At 41.7% G+C, this 11,522-nt stretch overlaps 2 protein-coding genes across 3 annotated transcripts; one reads left to right on the forward strand and one right to left on the reverse strand.

Moving 5' to 3' along the window:
- Window positions 1-99: 99 nt before the first annotated feature.
- Window positions 100-7,669, forward strand: trnau1apb (tRNA selenocysteine 1 associated protein 1b). 2 transcript variants are annotated; one of them, XM_012827836.2, is made up of 9 exons: window positions 100-275; window positions 1,234-1,331; window positions 1,602-1,701; window positions 2,113-2,165; window positions 2,477-2,608; window positions 3,103-3,222; window positions 5,259-5,496; window positions 6,651-6,696; window positions 6,785-7,669. In XM_012827836.2, exons 1-9 carry the CDS (start codon window positions 240-242, stop codon window positions 6,922-6,924), a joined length of 963 nt encoding a protein of 320 aa, XP_012683290.1. In that variant the 5' UTR covers window positions 100-239; the 3' UTR covers window positions 6,925-7,669. The 2 variants fall into 2 exon arrangements, with proteins under 2 accessions (XP_012683290.1, XP_012683291.1); XM_012827837.2 differs by having other exon boundaries at window positions 6,654-6,696.
- Window positions 7,670-8,240: 571 nt separating this feature from the next.
- On the reverse strand, window positions 8,241-11,123 carry fitm1l (fat storage inducing transmembrane protein 1, like). Its single transcript, XM_031562811.1, has 2 exons — window positions 9,307-11,123; window positions 8,241-9,019 (listed from the first exon to the last, which is right to left on the reverse strand). Exons 1-2 carry the CDS (start codon window positions 9,483-9,485, stop codon window positions 8,329-8,331), a joined length of 870 nt encoding a protein of 289 aa, XP_031418671.1. The 5' UTR covers window positions 9,486-11,123; the 3' UTR covers window positions 8,241-8,328.
- Between the last annotated feature and the right edge of the window lie 399 nt (window positions 11,124-11,522).

The raw sequence follows: 11,522 nt of genomic DNA on the forward strand, positions 1-11,522 counted from the left end.
CAAGGCTCTACTTTTTGTTCTGCGTCACATCAAATAATTAACCTCCACAACACGTGGGGGCGACAAGTCTGTTTGTTGTAACATTTTGATTAACCTACGTTTGCGCATATGAAGTGCGCAATTAGATTTGAGGTCGAGGAAGCAACGTGAGCAGGCCATAGTGTCGCTGGGCAGTCGCTTTCAAAGTGTGATAAAAACGGAATAAGTCGTTTTTTGTTGGATCTACAATCAGTACAACGATGTTTAATCGGATGACAAGCCTTTGGATGGGTGATGTAAGATCTGAAATATTGCAATATTAACTGATTCGAAATCAAACACACTTGGCAATGTAGGCTAGCTGACATTAGCTTATCTATCTATCGCTAGGTAGCCCTAGCTAATATCATGTCGCTACGTATCAGTAGCATGTCCACATCGTAAGGCAAATGTCGTTAACTCTGAACATATTTGAATGTGCCACGTTATACATTATTTACAATATACTTACGTGTGACTTAATCGTTAACTTTTTAGCGCGGTTTAGTTTTGATTCCGATGGGGAAAAATGCATATTAGTTGCTGGTAGTGTAGGCTAACTCTCAGCTTGCTAACGTTAGCCATTAGTTAGGACTGAGGCGCGTTTAGGCCGCAGAGTTAGCGCATTTGTGTATTCAAATCGGTGAGCTAGCTAGCCAGGTTACCTGTGGCTTTGCGGAAACTAGCTCTATGGCAAATTTAACCACCAAGTAGCTATATTTGTCATTATTTTCTCAATTTACATTTGTAGAAATTGGGAAACAAGTTATGATGTGAATATATAACTTGAAGAGCAAGCGGTTTGCTCGGAAAGGCTAACGTTAAGTTGGTTAGCTAGCTAGTCTTCTTGCTAAGCTAGTCAGGCTGACGTTGCCGAAGAAAAACTTCATCCTTTTCACTTATATTTTCCACAAGTAGGCGTCAGCCAGTGGTACCCATAACATATATACCCAATTTAGAAAGTCTCAAGACTCACTGTGAGGTGTTATTTACAACTTACTGAATTCACTTTTGACAGACAACAACATTATTAAATGTCAATGCCATTGCTCCTAGCAACAAGGTGGCGCTGCTTCACATGTGCTCACACAGAAGTGGATCTCATTTCTGTCACTCACTCAATGAATTCATTTAAAAAAATAATAATAATAATTCTAACCTTGTCCAGTTGTTCTCTCCAATGACCAGTAATCCATCACCATATTTCTCTTACAGTTAGACCCATACATGGATGAAAATTTCATCAAGCAGGCATTCAGTAACATGGGAGAGACGGCATATGGGGTTAAAATTATAACACACAGAGTGACTGGGTAAGTAGAGTTATTCAGTGTGTATTTGTATTAGAGTATATGTGTTTGATGTAGCAACAAACCATAGAATTTCCTTCTGCTCTAGTAGCCTATACCAGCACCATGCATTTTCTCGTCTTGCACAGCTAGTTCAATTACATTGCAGGACCCGCATTGCATTACATGCAGCACCTGCATATATACTTTTGATGCAGTTTGTCAGTGTAGATATCTGATGACTTGGTGCCTCATGTTCTATGTGAAGATGTCTGACTGTTGTGTTCTATACAGAGGATCAGCAGGATACTGCTTTGTGGAAATGGCAGATGAAGCGAGTGTTGACCGCTGTGTACACAGACTCAACGGGAAACTGGTACCTGGTTCGAATCCAGTAAGTGCCTCTAAATGGAGTCTAGGCTACTTTACCACACAACAATGAATATTTTAACATGTCTGAACATCTTTATTGGTACATAAAGTGTAATCAAGATGGCCTCCACCTTGAACAAAATTATCTGAAAAGCTTTGTAGCTCCTGTTGGCAATTTTTTGCCATTTTTAATTTTCTGGTGGTGGTTGAGGCTGATTGTAAAATGATTCTTGTTTGAAGCTGCTGAATAAACTCTGTTAGGAACTAGGTGAGGAATGGGATAAAGCCTGTACTGAGTGGTGGAGGTATGTGTACATACAGAATGTTTCATCACTCCAGTAGTTTTTGTTTTTTTGTTAACCTAGCAATATAGACATAGTGCTCCACCGTTGCACTGAATGGAGGTAAACAAATTATCTCTCTCTCTGTGCAGCCCAGGAAGTTTAAGCTGAACTATGCTACATACGGGAAGAGGCCAGAGCCAGGGTGAGTAGTCAGTGCTGTTGCTCAATAAATATTTGGGACACGGGTCATCTGGAAATGATCTAGAACCACAAAAAATATTTGGTTGGAATCTCAATGAATAGCTATATTGTAATATTCTCTAACTCTGAGTTGTACTTCTGATAGTAAGTTATGGTTGCTGTCAGTATATCTCAGTACAACTTTAGTAGAAATTATAAATCTGTAATATGATGTATTCATATGCATGAATACTATTTCCTGGGCTGTAATAGGTAAACATGATGTAGTTATGAAGAAAAAGAGGGTTGCATTGAATTTGTCTCTTCTCCTAGCCCTGAATACTCAGTTTTTGTTGGGGACCTCACCTCCGAAGTTGACGATTACCAGCTCCACCAGTTCTTCTTGAAGAAATACCCGTCATGCAAAGGGGCCAAAGTTGTCACTGACCCGTATGGAAACTCAAGGTATGCCAGATACCTTTGTCCACTGTCACGACAGACTTATCTGGTCCTTCCTGTGATTTATGGCCATGTCAGAGTCAGTTTCAATGACTGCACTATGACGCTGATCAGGGATTGGGACCTCCAACAATATCTTGAAATATTGTCTCATTCTCAAGTCTCATGTCTACTGTCGTGTTTAATTATGGTTTTCTTTCGTTTCAACACCTGCTTTATTCCCTCCTTTCCCGAAAACGAGGACAGAGAAAATACGTGGTTGTGGTGTGTTACAGTTATGACAAATCTGCTAAAACTATTGTTTTCCCCATATAGGGTAAGCAAGAGCAACTCACAATTGAAGTGATGCTACTTCATATTAAAAGTAAAAAAAAAGTTTCAGTTCTACCATAAATAATTAATTTTTATTTCTTACAAATTTCGTATTTATTTTGCATGATACGGCATGCTCTGAGGGGGAAAGCGAGGCTGATGGCTCAGTGCTGTGTTTGCTCCCGTAGAGGCTACGGCTTTGTGAAGTTCGGAGATGAGAGCGAGCAGAAGAAAGCCCTGGAGGAGTTCCAGAACGCATCTGGACTAGGAGGGAAACCCATCAGGATAAGCATCGCCGTCAACAAGAGGTACGTTACGTCTCTTAAATCCAGCCAAAGAAGCTCCTTAAAGTTGCCGTTTTTAGTAGGAAAGTGTAAATGGCTTGGTAACTGTCAAGCACTCTTTACTGACATGTTGACATGTCGTCTTCTATCCTGCCTGTGTACATGTGACGACAACCATTCTCGCTAGGTCTTTGTGCAAGAACAAACACTAAACTCAAAATACTGTAATGGTGTTGTCACCTCCTTCTTTTATTTTTATTTATTTTTTGCATCACTCATTTTTGGCAAAAACAATTTGATTGCAGAAGTGGATTTGTTTTTCTCCATGTTTCACTCTCCAAAGAGACACAGAGGATACACTTTGCTTTCAAGTAATCCAGTTATTTTTTTTCAGAGAAGGCAGGGGATATAAGAAATGCAAGGGTATTATAACTAAGTTAAGGACGGAAATACCCATGTTGCGCAATGTCTACAATACTCTGCAGCTGTTTTGAGATTTCTGCACATATGTTATCGCTGCTGTTCTATAATGTAATGTGTCAAATGTGTTTCTTTGACATTTGGGCAGTGTTTCCTAGAATGAAGAAACACAATACAACACACATTTATTTTAGATGAATTTAGATCCAGTATAAGTTACTTACACAGTGCAGTTTGAACAGGTCTCTTTATCCTGTTCATTCAGCAAATCTCATCCAAGATTTTTTTGGACTTGAATGATAATTTAATTCGTAGTCAAGGCCAGCAAAAGCAGTCTTGATTTAAAATGCTGCAGGACACAATGCTAGACAGAACCAGATGACCAAAGGTAAGCACACTTATCTGTTGTGTCTATCTTGGGGAAAACTGCTGTGCGAAGGCGGTGCAGCATTAGCGCAGCATTAGCACGCCACCAGTGTAACATTCGAAAGAAATGGAGACCACATGGGACCTCACTGTGCTGCTAGCGTGTCTCAAACTGTAAGATATTTTATTTTATTGAGAAATACAATATTTTATTGAGAAATGAAATATTTAATTAACAATGTCAATACGCAAGTAAAGTTTGATATCCACGTTAATGAGGAAAGTAAACTTTAAAAGGAATTGTTGTAAAACAATTTAGATGTTTTATTTCTCTGATGGCTCTTTAAATCATTGGTTATTAGTGCTTTCAGTCATTTGGAGAACCTTTGTGCCATTCAGCTTATTTTACTTTAATTCTAACAGCCATATTAAACCAAGAGGATGGGGAGCGCTCATGTGCACGTGATGGCATCAGTTTGTGTCTTATCCAGCTTGGATGATTGAAACTGTTGGCCTGTGTAGTGCATATTGGCCTCTCATTGTCCTGCCTGATGGATGATTTTGGTGCTTTTAAACTTGACCTATATTTATACCGTAATGCTGTGGGAAATTATTTAGATTCCTCTCCATGAACAGTATTGCAAACCTACCTGCACTGGTCCTAGGGGGTTAATGTTAATTTGTATCGTACTGTGAAGGCTTTGCTTACATTTTTGCAGTGTGCTCTGTCCTGGACCACAAAACTGCTTAGGGCACAGCCTGTGTGGCTAGTGAGAGCGACAGGTGTATTTATCTGTCCTTCACAGGCCCTTGCATCATCAAAAGTAATTTGAAGTTGATACCAAAACTATTTGCTCATAAAGCATACCCCAGAAAGTGTCCGATTGTTGCTTTAAGCAGATTGCTAATGCTGATTTCAGTAGTGTTGAGATTTTTTAAGGACTTACGGTTGTAACCTTCAACAACATACAGACATTTTGACATTGCACGCAATTGAGCATTGATGCCTTCTTTCAAAGTTTCATGTACTTCCATGCTCGCTTGTTTCATTGTTCGACTGTAAGCCAGCTGTATTTTGAGACACTGCTAGTTGAACTTTGTTAATGATCCTCGGGCCCTGATTGGTTTTATCGTAGTGTACTTCTGATAAATGTCGGTTCCATTTTTGGTTGTAACGGACAGATTTAAAAGCACTGACATGTCTAAAAATAAACAAAGCATCGAACTTATCCTTGAAAATAAATTCACCCAGCCCTTGTGTTTTTTTCATCCAGCAACAAATCCAACAACTATCACAACCAGAATCATAACTACAACAACTACCAGCAGCAGTATTATCAGCAGCCCTACCAGAACTACTACCCACAGTGGGGCTACGATCAGTACAGCAACTATGGAAACTATGGCTACGGCCCCTATGGCAACCCTCCACCTATGCCACCACATGGGATGATGCCTCCACCCCCCATGGGAATGCCCCCAGTGCCCCCAGACACGCAGCCCACCACAGAGGTAAGAGCCGTTCAGTATTACTTCTATAGTTGCGGGGCTTCTGCAAAAAGTGTACATTGTATCACTGATGATGTTGTCCTCTTGACCTGCATTTTCCCTGGTCAAGCAACATTAAAAATAATATTTCCGGTCTCGAAAGTCAACAAGGTTTCCTTTTCTGTTGGCAGTTAATGGCCTTTGCAGTTGCTGCTATTGTGCTGTTTTTGTTTATAGTGATTGCTTGCCCTCCAGCGCCGCTAAAGGCACCCCTAGGTCATGTTAAGCCATGGGCATTGTTTATTATTTACATGCTGTTTAGTGTTACTATTAGGGATGGGCACGCTTAAACGGTTTACCGTTAAAACGTAAATTAATTCCTGACCGTTTAGTTAGGAACTTTCTTCAAAAAAAGTCTTTGGTATGCACTGATACCACTTTTTCCAGTACGAGTACTGACATTTGTGTACTTGCTGATACAGAGTACCAATATGGGTACTTAATTAGCTTATGCTCAATTTCTCCTACCCAACTGTTTCCAGGTCTGATAGGGCAGCAAAAATGCCAGACAGTCATAAAATAAAAGTGTAATGTTGCCATGAAGTGGTATTGGTGTGTGGTGTCAGAACTTTAATGAGGTATATGAGCACAGTATTGGCCCAATGCCGGTATCAGTGCAACCCTATAAATAACCAATACAACTGATAGGTCCATGATAACAATTGTATGCCTACCAGTGATGTGCGGGTCCACTTACAAACAACCCAAGTCGCCCAACACATTAATGAAATCCGACTGCAACTCAAACCGCTAATACAAGGCAAAATTACACCCTACTTACTACCCATGTGGTGCTTTTTCCAAAAAGTGTGGACTTGGTTGCATTCATTTGTGTGTTCTTTGGGCTAGACAAAATATCTGCTTTTAAACAGGAGCAGAATGCCCTCTCGCATGTCAGCTAAGCCTACCTGGAGTATTCATGACAGCATTTGGCGAAACAACTTCAGCACAAACCCTAAACATTCTCTTAAATTCGACACGGCTATAAGGCTAGGAGAAGCACGATCTGGAACCCTTGAATTTGTGAAAGCCAGTTGAGTGTGCACAGTGCATGGCTGTCTCTTCTGTTTAATATTATTCCTAATTCTTTTTTTTTTTTCCTTCATTTCTCCCTGAAGCAGCCTCAAGAGTCCACAGAGGAAGGCGAAGAGGATAACGCTGAGGGTAAGACTGACCTCAACTGACTCATAACTGCACATGTTACATTTTCCAGGTCCGTTCTCCGTTAAAACTGAATGTCTGTTCTCTCTAGACCCCAACCCCCATATGGATGTGGACACTCTGAATAGGCAATACATGGATCGCAGCGAGGAGCTCTACGACTCCCTGATGAACTGCCACTGGCAGCCGCTGGACAGCATCACGTCAGAGATCCCAACAACCAGCTCGTGATGTGTCCCATCGTCTCCGACCTGAAACCTGGCCCGGTCTTTTTACGAAACATCCCTTTTTAAAACGCAAACAATAGCTGAACACTTTACAGACAACGTCCAGTGTTTTCTTTCTCTTTTTTTCTTTTTTTTTTAATTCAGTTAGGATTGAGGGTCAACTCCACATGTTTGTGACCATATTATATCCCTGATTAATGTATGTACAGATTTCTTGATTTTTCTTTTTTTTTGGAAGAACTGCATTATAAACATGTCAGATTTTGATTGGGAATGGCCTGGGGGGGTGGGGTTGCCCTCTGTTTATGACGGTGCAATGCAAAATCCAGTGGTTTGCCATACTGTGTGTTAGATTTATGTTTCCCTGAAGTGAAGACTAATTTGGTAATCCAGTGTGATTATTGAGATAAACACGCATGTCTTTTGTGATTGAAGTATTGTAATAGACATGTACAGTGGATTTAGCTTTTAAGAAATTCAGTTTTTGTCTTTCGCGATGCAAGTGTTAATGTCTGGCTGATTATTTTACATCAACATTAGGACTTGTATGAAATATCAGAGAGTCCAAATCTTGGCACATTAACAACTGAACTTGCAACTGAATGGTCCCACCCCTCTAAAAAAATATATATTTCCCTTCATGATGTCATGCCATTTTGTGTTAAATTTTATTACGTTTTGAAAATATTTTTGTAATAAAACTCAAACGTTAATTGGTGGATAACATTAAAAGAACACTTTAATATGCATTCATTGTTTACTGTTTTGTTCATTTGTTGAAAAGGATCACCATGTAAATTGAAGAAAAACTATTTGAATTGACTCATTCAGAATATCTATTGATGCATGTAGGACGCTATGTATTCGGAATTTTAATGTAAATAAGGACTGTTGTACATTAGAATGCCACAACCTCATACATAAGGGCAATACATTTCCTCAACGTGCATACTGATGAAAACTGAACCAATAGAAGGTAGAGCAGTAACTCCATTTAGATGCGGTCTTGACAAAACGGCTCGATGCTTATTTGATAGTGGATGTTGTGCTATTAGCTAGGCTGTTCGGTCTCAATAAGATTAAGTTGTAAGCTGATCTAGTGTTACCTCAGTAGTTTTGACCCTCATCATATTCGAATTTTGAGCTGTTTGACACTCAGTGGGCATGCTGTTTTGCTGAGTTGCTGTCATCTGAATACACTGGCCTTTTTCCCAAAGTCAACAGACCATGGCGTACTAGTTTACATGTTGGTAGGGCCAAGGTGTTAACAGTCGCCTCACTTTCTTTACTAGGCATGTTCTCAGACTTGTTACAAACAAAGAAGATCAAAATGCAGTAGACACTGCAGCTTTATTGTACCATTGGCTTGAGAAGAGAAGTGGACCACTGGTTCATGTGTGAGTGGCCTCTACTTGTGTTTAGCATCGTTTTCTTGGCCTGGCCCCACAGGCTTCCCATCCTCATTCTTCTTCTCAGTGGACAGCAGTCCCACGCCTGGCCTTCCTGGGCAGTACCAACTGGGTCCTAGCCGGTACCAGCCTTGGTAGAGTGCCCGCCAGCTCAGGCAACCCAGGGCACCTCCTAGTAACTGGGTGGGGAACTGAGGGAAGTAGGCCAGGAGGCAGAGTAGCAGGAAGATCCAGAGGCCCAGCAGCAGCACACAGAAGAGGAAAATGAAGCGCAGGGGACCCCCAGAGGGCCCACCCAGGCGCAGGTAGGGCCCGAAGACGGCCGTCTCCTCGGCCAGCAGCAGGCAGCACAGGCACAGCAGGAAGGTGTCCTCCGAGACTTCGTACCCGCGCCACACCATGCCAGCGTTCAGGCATGCTGCTTTGCTCGCGTCCTCCCGCAGCACCAAGAGAGGCTGGGTAGCCCCGCTACCCTCCTCGGGGCTGTTGAGGAGCTCGTAGCAGCTACCCGTGGTGTTCTCCAGCACGCTCAGAACTTTCCGGAAACCCTGCCACAGACCTCCGGCCACGGCCAGCCGTGAGAGGTGGCGCAGGGAGAGGGTGATGGAGCGACGGACGGAGAAAGAGAGGAGGAAGACGAAGGAGCCCACGAGGACACAGGTCCATCCCCATCCTGACCGCAGAAACATTCTTTACAGAGAAAAGGGATACGTGAAGTAGATCTCATTAGTTCTCAGTAGTCAGGTTACAGTGTATCTGGCAGTGAATGTGATGCCAAAATTTGGCCTTAATCCTAAACCAGTGATAAACACTTTCATGTTAGCCGTCAGAGTTTATTGGCTCTACTCACGCAGTGTGGCTTGAGATTGCCAAATGCATACAAGTACAAGTTATATTACTGTCACATACATTTGCTATGGATATTTTAAAAGCTCTGTGTAGTACTAATAATGTTGTGTGTATAATGTTGTCCTCACCTGTAAAGAAAATGGGTCTTCTTTGCGAAGACACTATATGGGGAGACCCACATGCTTAGTGCAGGTCCAAAGATGACAAGACCTGCCATCAACAAATGAAAATGGCGGCGAAATGAGACATGGCCAAGGAGACCGGCTGCCAGGTCAGTTATGACCGCCAGGAAAGTGTATAGAAACATCTGTATTTCAGATGACAAGAACCTTTGATATTCTGAAATGGAGAAAGTGGTTTTATCCTAATTTCCACCAAAAAGGTCTCACAAAACGCACAGATAGTTGATCAGTTTTGAATTTCAAAGGCCTTGTGACTGCAGAGTGAGCAATCTCCCAGAGGTATGTTACATGGAAAAAAAAAAAGAAGTTAAAGTATCACAAAAGTGTAAGGCATGTAGTAGGTAGAATCCAGTAGCTAGTGGTGGAGAAGAAGCACACACTGACAGTTGTCTTTTTGAATGCTTCACATTTCAGGCACGTCAGGGCCGTTGTCATCTGCATCAAGAGTGTCTTTTTGTTTATTCCAGAGCCATACTCCAGAAAGCAATTCCTGGTTATTTCCTGTTGTGTTTGTCTTTGTTTTTCAGATGTCTGTGCTGACCTTCACACGTGTTCCACCCTTGGTTCCACTTCTTAGCCTGCAGTTTGTCCTCCCAAACGTCACCTCCCACAGTCAATCACTTGCTGCCAATATTCCAATCCACCAAAGAGGGCAGAGGATCACAAATCCAACATGCTTTGGCTCTTTTAACGATTCCTTTCCCCTTCATTCACAACCTCCAGTCTGCACAGTCAGAGCATATCTCTCGCTGCGGCCATCCTACTGCGGACTCTCCCCACCCCCAGGCTCCTCTCTCAGGCAGTAACAGAAAAAGACACATGTTCGCGCCTCCAGTGTAGCCCCACACTGCAGGTGTCACATTCTGCCTCAAAAGGTCAGAGGTTGCTAAATGACTGTGACTAATTATTCGCCATTTTCTGTGTGGAGATGCATATTCTAGACAAGCATACAACAAGCCTTAAATGTCCTTAAGTGTTACATGATTACAAAGTGCAAAGGCTGGGTTACAAATCCAGTGGAAGCAGAGAGACATTTAAATTTTTTTTTTGGTTAGAATACATTTGGACTCTTTCAATAAAGCAACTGAAATTGATCGGGAAATGTTCATTCGGAAAATACTAGAATGATGTTACACTACCCAGACGACATATAAATATCGGATGACTAGCATACAGTAAATAGGGCTCCATCTAAATTTAGCCGTAGCCTCTGTATAGTATCTGTGGGTCCCCTCTGTCACTGCAGTTCTCTCCATTCTTAGACGCAGCTGTTGGTGTCGAGGCCTGTTTCTGCCAATCACTGGACCCTCCTCACTGCTTTATCCACCCTAACAGTTGTCCTGAACAATGCCTCCCCTCTGTTCCAACCAATCACATCTCACAGCCAATCTCAATCACAGCTAAGACCTACAGCGTCAGCCATAAAGTGCAAAATGAAAAGGTGCCCGGGCACCAACAGCGGCAGCAAAACATAAAAGGGCCGGTTCAAATGTCCATCCTCAATCCTCACATGGGTTACAGTAAATTCTCAATCCTCACATGGTATACAGTATACATGAGTGATCTTACTTTGAGTAGGTTAATGAAGTGCTTAAAAGCACTGTGTGCTCAGACCTACAGTGTGAAATATGTTACAAAAGCAAGTGTCCAGTAAGTATTAAAAGCTGAACTATGTTCACATTATGTTTTCTGTTATCCCTTCATCTGTGTATTAAAACCATTCACTGGCACCAGTTTTTGATATCTAAAATCCTAAAGTCTTATCTAAAAGTAATGTAAAATAAGTAATGTATACAGCAAATCAGGGTAAGACATCAGTACATGACATTTACAGACATTTCAGACATCGGTATACATGAGCAGGATATGTAGGTAGAGCAGTAAACTATGACGTCTTAATATCCTTGTGTCATTGTTGGCCGCTATCTCCCAGTTCTAAGTGACATTGCACATGTTGAATCCTGAAAGGGGTTCTCTAGTGCTCCCTAGTGGACATAATATGCCACTGCATCACACATTCATAGGGCTGAGAGACATCGCTTCCTTGTTTTACTTGAACAAAGAAATATGTAGTAGCAAAGAAGGGAGGCCATGGCAAATGTTAAATAATAATGTCAAAATAGCTAAGATCCATCAAACCATAATTTCCTACAAAATCTGTG

This window comes from Clupea harengus, chromosome 25 (genome assembly GCF_900700415.2).
Source record: "Clupea harengus chromosome 25, Ch_v2.0.2, whole genome shotgun sequence".
NCBI lineage: Eukaryota > Metazoa > Chordata > Actinopteri > Clupeiformes > Clupeidae > Clupea > Clupea harengus.

Bases quoted from the DNA above. Each gene is read 5' to 3' on its own strand.
- trnau1apb (XM_012827836.2), top strand. From the start codon at position 240: ATGTTTAATCGGATGACAAGCCTTTGGATGGGTGAT. The intron at 1,332-1,601 runs GTAAGTAGAGTT...TGTTCTATACAG, and splicing joins ATAACACACAGAGTGACTGG to AGGATCAGCAGGATACTGCT. The intron at 5,497-6,650 runs GTAAGAGCCGTT...TTCTCCCTGAAG, and splicing joins ACACGCAGCCCACCACAGAG to CAGCCTCAAGAGTCCACAGA.
- fitm1l (XM_031562811.1), bottom strand. From the start codon at position 9,485: ATGTTTCTATACACTTTCCTGGCGGTCATAACTGACCTGGCAGCCGGT. The intron at 9,020-9,306 runs GTGAGGACAACA...TTCTCTGTAAAG, and splicing joins AAGACCCATTTTCTTTACAG to AATGTTTCTGCGGTCAGGAT.